At 34.2% G+C, this 13,094-nt stretch overlaps 1 protein-coding gene across 30 annotated transcripts in view; it reads right to left on the minus strand.

Annotated features, from left to right (window-relative positions):
* The window catches only part of MYCBP2 (MYC binding protein 2), a 256,174-nt gene that overhangs the window by 15,157 nt on the left and 227,923 nt on the right, over positions 1–13,094 (minus strand). For 28 of the 30 annotated variants that reach the window (XM_070578977.1, XM_070578975.1, XM_070578971.1 and 25 more), the window contains 7 exons: positions 12,846–12,944; positions 6,887–6,967; positions 5,572–5,838; positions 4,808–5,091; positions 3,427–3,523; positions 1,968–2,087; positions 238–339 (listed from right to left, as the gene is read on the minus strand). In XM_070578977.1, coding sequence (XP_070435078.1) covers positions 238–339; positions 1,968–2,087; positions 3,427–3,523; positions 4,808–5,091; positions 5,572–5,838; positions 6,887–6,967; positions 12,846–12,944 — 1,050 coding nt within the window. The remainder of the gene's footprint in view (positions 1–237; positions 340–1,967; positions 2,088–3,426; positions 3,524–4,807; positions 5,092–5,571; positions 5,839–6,886; positions 6,968–12,845; positions 12,945–13,094) is intronic. The other 2 variants (XM_070578980.1, XM_070578950.1) reach the window with 1 other exon arrangement.

The raw sequence follows: 13,094 nt of genomic DNA on the forward strand, positions 1-13,094 counted from the left end.
CAAACGTGACTCAGAGAAGAACGGGCAAGCTTTTTATATAATTAAAGCCCCTAATCTACTATGGAGAGGGGATCCCAAGTGAGACAGGTTTGTAAGATGAACTTGGGCAATGTGACACAATTTTTCAAGAGTTCCACTAATTGTGTATTTTGACTTGCAGGGTGTTTTTTAAAGCCAAGCTAAAGCTTACCAGAAAGTAAAACAAGATAAATTTTTATAAAATAATTTTGATCTCACCATTTGTTTTTGTTGTCCATCCTTTCCCATCCATCTCCCTGAGGAGAGACGATCTACATGGTCCTGATCAAGAACACACAGTGATGCTAGAGCAAGCCAGAGCTGTTGAAAGGAAAGACTGTTACAAGTGAATTTTTAGGAAAGATTTAAAAAACACTGACTGCCTGGCACATGATAGCAGCTTAATAAATGCCAGCTAAACTTGAAAATACACAGCTACCTTGTGGCACTCAAGTTTTCCTGATGTGCTACCAGGCACACACGCTCACTGCAGTATGTGCCACGCACATAGTAGCACTCAAATATTTACTGAATAAAGGACTGTTGCTCTGATGAACCATTCTGTTTTCTACCTGACATATAAAATTATTCTTTATTGGTCTACTGTGTAAATTATATATCAGTAAATGAATTTAAATATTTAATATACCAATGCCTCCTGCAGATTTTTCCAATCTAGTGTTGTCTGCCTGAGGCATCACATTCAAAGGAAGGTGGCAAAAATGGGTGTTTAATTTTGCGCAGTTCCCTGAGGAGTTGAGTATATATTAAATTCCTTCGGATAATAATAGTTCCTTAGAAGTCTCTGTAAGCCCCCAATCGTCTAGCACTATGCTTGTTACACTTTATCAGAAATAAGTAAATGTCTAAAAACTTTAGAAAATTGCCCTCAAAAATAGTTTTAAACTTTCTGAGGCTTAAAGGGTAAAGTTCAGTTTTATATAAAATGATACATTTCTTCATTACTGAAAAATAGAAGATTACTTAACTGTCTCAACTCTATGAGGTACATGTGAGTGTCACTAGATATGAAGAGTAAGAGAGGAAAAAACAGGGAAAGAAAAAGCAGAAAAAGAAAAAGAAAGTATGCAAGGAGAAAGGGGAGCGCAGAATGAAGGAAATGCGTGCATGGTGGGAAAGGCTTACTGTCAGAACAGATGCTTCCGAAGTCACACTCACTAGCAACAGCCCATAAATTGGCCTTTTCTGCCCTAGGGAAATACAATTTATCTTCTTTTTCAGACTTCTGAGGATTAACTTAAGCAATTTCTACCAGTATTTACTTCTTCCTGATGCTGTTACATTGCCCTGCTTCAAGGAAACCTCAAACCTCTTTTGGAAGTATATGGGACACGAAATTTAGTAGGTGAAAATTTACTGTATGTACAAATTTACATGTGAAGAAAGCAATTCCACTTCCTAAGAGATTCTGCCCTACCCCGCCCTGGGCACTCAAACTTTTTGCTTTTTAAAAGTAAGGCCCATAAACCCAGAAGTAGGCTCTAGCGCTCTACTTTGGGACCATACTTTTGGGCTCTACTATATGGCCATACCAAAAGGAGTAGGGAGGGGCCTTTCCTTTGGAGGACCTTCAGTCTATCACAGCATAATGCTGACACTAAACATACTGTGGTAAGTTACAGTAAATACATTATTAGAAAGACAATACACTGACATATGGGTAATTTAGCCTTTTCTAACCAGTATATCCCTAGCTTCCTAAATAATAACAAAAACAAGCGATAAAGAACATATAGCAGTGAATATTAATAATCACCATACTTAGCTCATAATTCAAAAAAGCCTTCAAATGTTTTCAATAAATACAGTATTTGGTAAAAAAAAAAAAAAAACCACATGGATTAAGCTACGTTATTGATTTAAAATTGTTCAAACCTATTACTGAAAAAGAACATAGAATGACACAGGCAAATGAAACAGAAACCTACCCTAGTTGTTGCAATACACCTCACTGGAGATCTGAATTCTTCCTCCATCTTGGTCAAGGCAATGATGGTTTCTGCAATGGCATTTTTTGTCACTCGGGACCATGCTTCTGACAGATGACCCTATTGAGCAGGAGAGAATAATTTAATAAACAACCAGAAATGATTAATCATAGTAGCAAATTCTATTCTCTTAAATAACATTTCTCACCAAAAAGAAAAGATTTAATCATTAGTGAACTTTTAGATCAAGGGGCATACTTTTGAAATAAAAATCCTTTACAAGCCTAAGAAAAATTCAACTCCAGATCACTATTTTGATGATTCAAAAGAAAAGTAAATAAAAATGTAGGTTCTCAATACTCTTTTCCTGTAGAGTTCAAGGGCATTTCCTCTTACATGTAGACAAAAACATAACAGAGGTACTAAGGTGTCTATGCATGAGAAATTTAAATTATGAAACCTTGTTATTTAACATGAAATTTATACAGCTAAGCTAACTGCTTTAGATGAGTATTGCTGGAACCCAAGAGCCTCAATGGGTTCAAATTATAACTACCTTAATTTGCTAACTTGATTTTTACCAAACACCAATACTACCATAGAATTTAGGTGTTCCTAAACATTTTTCCAAAGTATTTTCATCCAATGAACATATTGAGAAAGCCTACTTAAGAACTGAAAAAATTCTCCTTTTCTCTGATTGAGGAAATGTTCACACTGTTGGGAAAAGTGATAGAACTTCCTCCTTCCCCAGAATATCCTTCCTCGTCTCATATCCACATGCTACTAATCTTTTACGGGGCAGTTCAAATTCAAATTCCTTCTCCTCCAAAATGCCTGCTGTCTACTCTACCCCTCAGGAACCTATAATCCACAGTATCCTGCCCTCCTCAGGCTGGACTCCTGGAAATATAATGGAATGTACGGAAACTAAGATTACGGAGAAACCAGTAAGAGCCGGGCACTCTGAGAAGTAATTCCCTTTCCTCCACATTCCCAGATCTCCCCCCAAAGCCAACATCTAAAGATAGTGGTATAGGACATTAATAAAGAAGAGAAAAGGTTTTATGAACCATGAGAACTGAAGAGAATAAGAAACTTCTACTTTGGGGAGCCCTTTTTTTCTCCCTTTAGGCTCGTGACTCAGGCTGTTTTTTAGGGTTCAAAGAGTATGTTTTATTTTTTAATTTAAGTTTTAAAGTCTTGGAAAACTTTCATAACAATTCTCAAGTAAATTAATTGGGAAGCTTGAAATGAACATACTTTACACAAAGGATAAATTCACTATTAACTGAAAAGACAAATGGCACAATAGTTAACCTACTAAACAGAGTCTTTAAGTAAAGAAAATAACATGAATGTACTTCTCCTATCAATCCAGTAGAATAAGCTGCTTGTTTTACTCATCAGATTTCTACTGCACTTCCCTGACATAATGGACAGGAGGATGGGAACTTACTGCCGCCATATCCTTAATAAGTTTAATGATGATCTCTGAGATCTGGGTGGGAGTTGAGCCCTTCATCCACCAATGACTTTCACCTCGTCGGATATAACTACAAAGGAAAGTCAGCATTTGCAAACCAATCAGTGACAGTTATAAATGAATAAGATGAAAACTTATTTCAGCATGCAGGTATTTTAACTTTTTAAATGATTCAATCAATTAAAGCATTTTAAAAGAAAATTAATCAAAACATTACCCAGAATCTATCTCTTCAACCCCCAGAGAATAGCTATTCTGATGTGTTCTTTTTCAAATATTTCTGTTTATATATTATTTTTGTAGGCATTTTCTAGAACAGTGCTATTTAAAGTATATTCCATAGACTTCAAACTATTTGTTACCAGTCCACATAGAGATGATAAAGAGCTTGCACCAGAATATGCCAACTATATCATTGAGTATACTACCATTTAGTTCACCTGACATTTTTTTTCCCCTAGCAAGACTAAATGAAGGAAGCGATACATTGATTTACATTCTGGTGTTATTTGCTTAATGTCATGTATTGGCTCTTTGACTAGCATTATTCCAGATGTCTCTAATTTTTTGCTGTCACACACAATTCTGTAACAAATATCTTTGTATATATATCTTTGTGTGCATGTATGAACATTTTTGAGGGAAACAGTTCTAGAAGTAGAATTGGTAGGTCAAAGGATATATATTTTAAATACATGATATGTTCTCAAATTGACATCCAAAAAGGCTGTAGCAATGTACATTAGGTGTCATAAAAAAATGCCTATTTCTCAAAATGTTTGTCTTTTTCTCATTGATTTGTAGTCATTCTTCTAATATTACAACTAATAATTCATTGCCTACTCTATCTGTGTTAAATGTTTTTTCCAAGTAAGTTGCTTGTATTTTAAAACATTTAAATTGTGCTATCAGTTAATTTACATTTTTATATAGCCAAATCTGTGAATCTTTTCTTCTGAAACTTTTAGGTCCTGTGTTTTGTTTAAGGAGGTCTTCCCAAATTGAAGATAACAAAAATATTCTCCTATAATTCGTTCTGGTAGAGTTTTAAAAGAAATATATATAAAGCTTTAATTGATCTCAAGGTCACTTTTGTATACAGTGTGAGGTAGGGGCCTACAATTTTTTTCTACATGAGAAGTATTCCAACATTATTCAGCAGACTTTCTTTTCCCCACTAATTCAAAATGACACTTTTATTATAAATGGCATTCTTTTTTATATACAGGTCAGTCGTTTATGGCTTATAGTTGGTGAAGAAGCAGACAAGGTGCAATTTGAAATCATGTCTTAACTCTTCAAAGAGTGGCTTGCTCTGTTCTATTTTTGCACTAAAAGAGACGCAATGACAAACCTGGAATTGAAAATCATTGGAAGGGTAACTGTTGTAACTCCTTTGCCCACGGTGGTACCAGCTGTTCCTGTGATGGTGGTTCCTTTGGCTTTTAGCTGTACTGTGAGTGCTTTGGCAATGCATCCTAGAAACATGTCCAAGATACCTAGCTTATTCCAATCTCCTTTCTCTGTTGAGTGAATGATATCACTGATATCTGCTGGGGGAAGGGATTTCACTCCTATGATGCTGGCCAGCCGATTAGGGGTCACTTCAGGTAAAACTCGTCTTAGTAAGGAGGTCACCTGGTAAGAAAAATAAAAGGAACAAATTCCATTTAAAGATTGGTGTTTTAAAGTTTTCATCTGTTTAATAAGCCTAGCTGCCATTCTATGACTTCGAAAACTTTGAAAAGGATAGAAATATGATTTAAACACTATTTTAAATTTCTCAAGTGGTAATTAACACTGCAGGGCAGCAAGAAAAAAAAAAAAACGTGTCTTTCATTTGGTCAGGATTAAAGGAAAATTACGCTATATATCTCATGGTAATATGACAATCAATAGCCAGGATACTCTTTATTACAACAGCACATTAGTAAAATGGAACATATCTTGCTTCTTCATATTCTCATTACAATGAGTCAAAAATAAAAAGCATGGAGTTAAAATACAATCCAAAAACTAAAACTTACAAAACAAAATAAAAATCAATACTTAAGGCCCTAAGGTGATTCTCTTTGCTAGTATAATTTTAAACAACGTTTCAGTGGTATGAGCAGTCACCTGTCTCTGGACTCGAGGGGAGGCTGTGTGGAGCAGTGAAAAGAGATCCTGGAGCAGAGTTAGTTGCTGAGCCAGATACTGCCGGCCCACGTTAGAGCCACTCAGTGCTAAAACCATCGAGAGCAGCTCAAAGCAGTAAGCATCAGAGGAGGCATCTTCATCATTGGGCTGAGAATTGGCATTTTCTTTGCTTGATATGGCATGTTCCCATTCTTCACGAACTCTGGTAGCTTCCATGCGAATAGCCTGGACTATGTGAGCACACACCTATTTAAAAGCAACATAAAGAAAACGTAAAAACACATTTTTAAGACCAATTTACTACTCCTAGGCTAAAAAAAAAGGCAAAAAATATTAGCTGATACTCAATTTAATACTCTTCCTCTCAGTTAATTCTCCATCATACCATTCTCTTAACTCATCTTAAAAACAATCAAGAAAAACTAATGGAACCATGATTAAAAATCTGAATATTGAAATCAACTACGGTGTAGAAATTACTTTTTTACAAGTTACCAATATCTCTGCCTGTGGTTTAAGATATCAAACAAAAACAAATTACCATATTTTATCACTTCCAAGGTACATTTTCCCTCACATTTTAACATTTCTATTCACAATGTGCTTTATAATTAATGGCATCCACAATTTAATTGGTAGCAAATTTTCTTTTTTAGTGATATATAAAATAAGAGCACATTTTATAACTGGTAGCATCTAGGATTCCATGAAATGTTCTTAAAAAGATAAAGCACAAATAAATTTATGATATTTATTTAAGAAAAGACTTAATAGTGTTGAAAGTTAAAATAACGGGCTAATTTAAAACCAATACTGTGTCTAACCTTTGAAGGGCTAACTTTTAAGTCACCCAGGCACACCACTGTCTGAACAGTCTAGTGCTGCTGTCCCACCTCCTTCTCATTAAAACATAAGCACTGATTTAGCTAATATTATAACTGCTCAGCAAAATAACAATAAAAATAATCCACCAACAAATTAAAAAAACAGTGGGGAAAGGATCACAGGAAACACAAATGAAATCTGACATAGCTGGGTATTTGACACGAAAACGAAAACAATCTACCTGAAAATGAGAAATAACAAAGAGCAGCAAAGAAAGAAAGTTAACGTTCATAACAAAAGCTTTAAAGTGATGCAGGTATGCCAATATACTCCCTTCTCTCTAGAAAAAGGGAGACACACGATGGAGGACCTATAAAAAAGTCAGCATAAAAAAGCTTCCATAAATTTTGGAAAACACTTTACACCTGAAAAAAAACAAGAGAAGACAATGAGATGGCTATTAACCAACCTGTTTTTGTAAGTTAGTCAGTTTACTCCTGCTGAATATGATTCCAACCATATGTTCTTTCAGGTCAGCATCTGATGTTGCCTTTAAATAGAAAAAAGAAAAAAAAAAAAGAAAGAAGCAGGCTCTTTGAATAAAATTTGTATATTTGACATTTTAAAGTATCTTGAGAAATAATTATGCAGGTATTTTTATAAGGTGAACTTACTTTAAATTGATGTCTATAATACTAAGACAAAGGATAAAGTGTGAAGAAATCACTACTGGCTAAGGTGACTATAAAAAGAACAAAATTTCCAAATTTAAGAAATCTAGAGGAGTATACCAGGTTTTCACGGATTTCTTTAATGTAGTCAATTGAGGTCACTTTGATTGAATCTATTTCTAAATTGTGAACATTATTAGTTCACATCCTACATTCAGTTGTTAGAAGAGCAATTTAGGAAAATGACATTTGGTTAAAAGGAAAGTGTCCTAACAAAACTCTATGATAATGGTGGTCTTGAACTACGCTCCTTCCAATACCAGCAGTAATCAAAGAAACATATCATAAGAAGAAAAATGACGGAAGAAGTTTTACAGTGCTTACTACATGCATGGCACTCTTCTAAGTGATAGACAGATATACAGACAGGCATACATACATATATACACACATACACACACACACACACACACATAATCTTATTTAATCTTCACAACAACCTCCTAAGCTAAGATCTGATGTCTTGCCTATTTTACAGGTAAGAAAACTGACAGAAGGCACTCTTTTGTTTAAGAATAAAAAATGACTCTTGGTTTCACTTTTCGTAGAATAGAGAAAGCCACAAGAGAATGTCACTCCCACCTTAACAATGAGAAAAAGCTCATAATCTACAAAACCATAACTTTTTTGGTACCCATTGGAGAGCTGAGCTTGGCAACCAGGTAAACTGAAATCCAAAGAGACAAATCTATATAGTAGCTGGACACTTCAAAACTCCTCTTTCTGTACTTGACAGAACAAGTAAATGAGCAAACAAAAATCAGTAAAGCTCTTGAAGACTTGAACAAAACCATCAACCAAGTTGAACTAATTGATATTTATAGAACCCCCTCACAGACCAAAGCAGAGCTCACATTCTTTTCAAGTGTACACAGACATTAACTAAAATATACCACATTATGAGTCAAAATTCAAATCTTAACAATTCTAAAATGACTTATATAAAGTATATTCTTTGACCACAATGTAATTAAAGTAGAAATAAATAATAAGAAGGTATCAGGAAAACGCCCAAATATTTTGAAATTAAACAAGACACTTCTAAATTAACCAGGGGTTCAAGAAGAAATCAAAATGGAAATCAGAAAATATTTTGAACTGAATGTAATGAAAAAAACAACACACCAAAATTTGTGACCCTCAACTAAAGCAGTGCTTAGAAGAAAACTACAGCATTACTTCTACGAGAAAAGAAAGGTCTCAAGTCTATGATCTGTGTTTGCACCTTAAGAAACTAGATAAAGTACAAATCAAACCCAAAGAAAACAGGTAGAAATAAATAATAAGAGAAGATATATCACTACAGATTCTACCAATATTAAAAGGATAATAAAGGTGCATTATGAACAACTTCTACCAGTAAATTCAGCAACTTAGATGAAATGGACAAATTACTTGAAAGAACTACCAGAGCTCACTCAAGAATAGATAACTGCAATAGCCCTGTATCTAGTAAAGAGAGTAAATTTTAGAGTATTTTTTTGGCTATCTAAAATACTAGCTAGATTAAACATTAACAAATGAGCTCCTTTCAGATACTTTTTTTACCTCCTTATTTTTAAACTACTTTCATAATTTGTTTCTTTTTTTGCTTTCTTAAAACAGTTTTATTGCAATATAGTTCACATACCTTACTATTTACTCATTTAAAAATGTACAATTTAATGGTTTTTAGTATAGTCACAGACATGTGCAACCAGCACCACAGTGAATTGAAAGCATTTTCAACACTCCCCCCAAAAACAATGTACCATTTAGCTATCACTCCCCTAATTTATCTTCATATTTATTAAAGAAAAATGAGCTGCATATAAGCGAATACTGCATATCCATTAACAAACATAGCAATATGTAGATTATTTTACTGAATAAAAGAAAATGACAAAAGAGAAATACACAAGAATATCGATTCTGATAAAAATTCTCAGTAAACTAGGAATAGAAGGAAACATCCTCAATCTAATCTGATTAAAAGCATTTACAAAAAATCTATAGTTAAGATCATAGAATGGTGAAAGACTGAATGCTTTCCTTTTAAGACCCAGAAAAAGCAAAGATGTCTGATCTCACTACTTCTATTCAACATGGTACTGAAGGTCTTAGCCATTGCAATAACACAAGAAAAGAAATTTAGGGCATATAGATAGGAAAGGAAAAAGTAAAACCAAGTTTCTTTACAGACTACATGATTATTAAGAGAATCCTAAAGATTCTACAAAAAGCTTCTAGAACTAATAAGTGAATTTAAGAAGATCACAGGTTATACGGTCAGTATACTTATAACCTTAAGAAAGTCAATTGTATTTTTATATAGCAGAAATGAACAAGTGGAAAGCAAAATAAAAAATACCATTTACAAAAACATGAAACATTTAGGAATCAATTTAATAAGACGTGTACAAGATTTTTACACTGAACTACAAAACACTGTTGACAGAAATTAAAGAAGATCTAAATAAATACAGAGATATACCACGTTTACAGATAGGAAGACTCAATATTATTACAACGTCAATTCTCCCCAAAGTGGCTCATCAATTTGGTGCAGCAGGGTTTTTTAGAGGGGGACGAAACTGACAAGCTGATTCTAAGCTTTATATGGAAATGTAAAGGACCTAGAATAACCAAAACAACTTTGAAAAAGAACCAGGTTGGAATCTAATTTCATAATTTTCTATAAATCTCCAGTAATCAAGACTGCACTAATCAATCTGCAGTAATCAAGACAGTCTGATGTTGGTGTAAGAATATACATATAAATCAGTGGAAGAGAAAGAGAGTCCAGAAACAGACCTACACATTATGGTGAATTGATCACTGACAAAGGATAATCTTTTCAACAAATGTTGGTGGAACAATTGACAGCTGCATGAAAAAAATTAACCTCAACCCTTACCTCACACTGTTTAGAAAAATTAACTGAAAATGTATATATCTCTAAACAAAAGACCTAAAACTCTAATGTTTCTAGAAGAAAATAGGAGAAAATCTTTGTGACTGTAGGTTTTAGATAAGACACAAAAACCATGAGTCACTTAGAAAAAAACAGATCAACTGGACTTCATCAAAATTAAAACTTTCTGCTCTCTGAAAGATAAACCACAGACTAGGAGAAAATATTTGAAAACACATATTTGGTGAAGGACCTATATCCTGAATATACAAAAATATTTTACAACCTAATAATAACACAAACAACCCAATATAAAAAATATGGGTAAAAGACGTGAACACATATTTCACTAAATAAAGTACAGAGATGGCAGCAAAGAAGCACATGAAAATCTGCTAAACATTATTAATCATCAGAGAAATCCATATTAAAACCCCCAAAGAGATACTACTACACACCTACTAGAATGGCTAAAGTTAAAGAGACTGACAATACCAAGTGCTGTTGAGGATGTGGAGCAACTGGAAATCTGATACACTGCCAGTAAAAATGTGAAATGGTTTACCCACCTTGGAAAAAGTTTGGCAATTTCTTATAAAGTTAAACATACACTTACCATACAACCTGCAATCCTACTCATAGGTATTTACCACCCAAAAAATTAAAACATACCCATAGAAAGATCTGTATGCAAATATTCATAGCAGCTTTATTAATGATAGCGAAATAGGAGAAGCAACCTAAATATCCATCAAAAAGTGTAAGGATAAACAAATTATGGTAAATTCTTATAATGGAATACTTCTCACAACCAAAAGAATGCACTACTGATACATGCTCCTACATGGATGAATCTCAAAAGCACTACGCTAAGTGAAAGAAAGCAGATATAAGGCTACATTCTATGTGGTTCCATTTATATGACATCCAGGAGAAGCAACACCACAGGGGCAGAAAACACTTCAGAGGTTGCTAGGGTCTAGCATGAGATATGGGGACTGAATACAAAGGAGTATGAAGGAAATTTTGGGAGTGATGTTTTAAAACTTGATTGTGGTGATAATTTTACTACTGTATACATTGGCCAAAACTCATCAGTTTAAAAGGATGAATTTTTTTTATATGTAAATTTTACTTAAAAAACCTGACAAATTATTTTCTTAAAAATTATGTTATCATGGGCATCCAACAGCTATCACAATCTTTCCTATTCAACCTTAACACTTCAACATACACTCTCCTACTATTGGGCCAGCCTCTTCAACGAGCCCTTGCTCCCATCCTCTCTATTAATCTAACTTTCATTCATTCTCTTTCAGGTAACTCATATCCAATATCCCCCAAGAAGCCTTCTCTGACTACTCCTGTGTACAAGCATCTCAATGTACTCTGAAATCCTATGACATGCACAATTTTTTCACATATTTAATAAGCTGGTTATATACTATACCGTATCCTGGTTGATTTCTTTTCTAGGAAGGGTGGAGGGTTCATATCTAAGAATAGAATGTAAGCTTTTTAAGGGCTTGGTACCAATGCTCATGGTTGTTTAGCACAGAATTGCCATTTGCTAAAATCTAGTTGATTTAATGAGTGGTAACACAGTCCTGTAGTCAAGTAAATGATATCTCCAAAAGATGCTGGAAGAAATTACCAGAGTTTATGAAATTCTATTTTTCACAGACCACCCCACATAGAAATATGTAGTTGATATAGATACTACTGTATCAGAATGCACAGGGTTAGCCTAGGTAAGTCCTTGAAATTATCTTTCAAAGGGCTGCCAAGGTGATTATTTGTAACATCTAAAGACACAAGAATAGTAGGACCAGGGGTGACTTCTCTTTCTTGGAAATGCATGAGGTTTTCCTATTAGGTGTAGTGCTTTACTTTATACCAAATAAAGAAGGCAACTGCATTTTAGAAGAAATTTCAAGGACAGTATAAAGAACAGGTTATCACAATAAAAATTTACTGAATGTATGTGTGTTTATGCCATGGTGGATACACAGACAAACCAGACATGCACTTGGTCTTTAAGACGCTATGATTCAGTAGAAGTAACATATGCATATAAATAAAAATAACAAGAGAGAAACTAAGAAGAGACATGTAGAGATTACTACAAAGTTTAGCAGAAGGAAAACTGCTTTTTGTTTGGGGGAAATCATAAAGAAGGTTCATGGAGAAGACAGTGTTCTTGAGCTGGACTGTGAAGGACAGATAAAATAGAGAAAGGAGAAGATAACTGATAGTGCACAGCACAGTAAATGACTAAGTTAATTCTACAAATGCTAACATTTGAGCACAACAGCCCAAGGTACACAGCAAATTTTTTGTGTGTGTGTGAAGAAGATTGGCCCTGAGCTAACATCTGTTGCCATCATCTTCTTTTTGCTTGAGGAAGATTGTCGCTGAGCTAATATCTGTGCCAATCTTCCTTTATTTTACGTGGGATGCCACCACAGCGTGGCTTGACGAGTGGTGCTAGGTTCACGCCTGGGATCTGAACCTGCGAACCCCGGGCTGCAGAAGCGGAGTGTGTGAACTTAACCACTATACCACCAGGCCGGCCCTAGAGGAAATTTTTTTGTTACTTAAAATACTAGCTAGATTATACATGAACAAATAATGAATTTCTTTTGATAGCTCCTTCATTTTCTTTCTAAGTAAAAAAAATTAACCGCATATAAACTAATATCATATAATCATTAAAAATACATAGCAATACATGGATTATTTCATACAACAAAAGAAAGAAAATGAAAAATGTAAATAAATATTTTTAGAATACAAATAAATACATTGTATACTTTTTCCTCTCCTTCAGGTGATGACAACAGTGCTTTTTCCTCTTGTTCTGGTGTGGGTTCAGCATCTCCAGAGATGAGCTTTCCAAATACCTGATACAGAAGACAGGAACATGAGAAGGAACTAATGGCAGGCATTATCACTGTGAAAGCTAGAGGACTCATTAGCTGATTCTGCAGGTTTTATAACATTACTATGCTATTCCTGCTATACACCACTACTTTTCAGAGTTATGAATGAAA

The sequence above is a fragment of the Equus przewalskii genome, chromosome 16 (assembly GCF_037783145.1).
Source record: "Equus przewalskii isolate Varuska chromosome 16, EquPr2, whole genome shotgun sequence".
Lineage (NCBI taxonomy): Eukaryota > Metazoa > Chordata > Mammalia > Perissodactyla > Equidae > Equus > Equus przewalskii.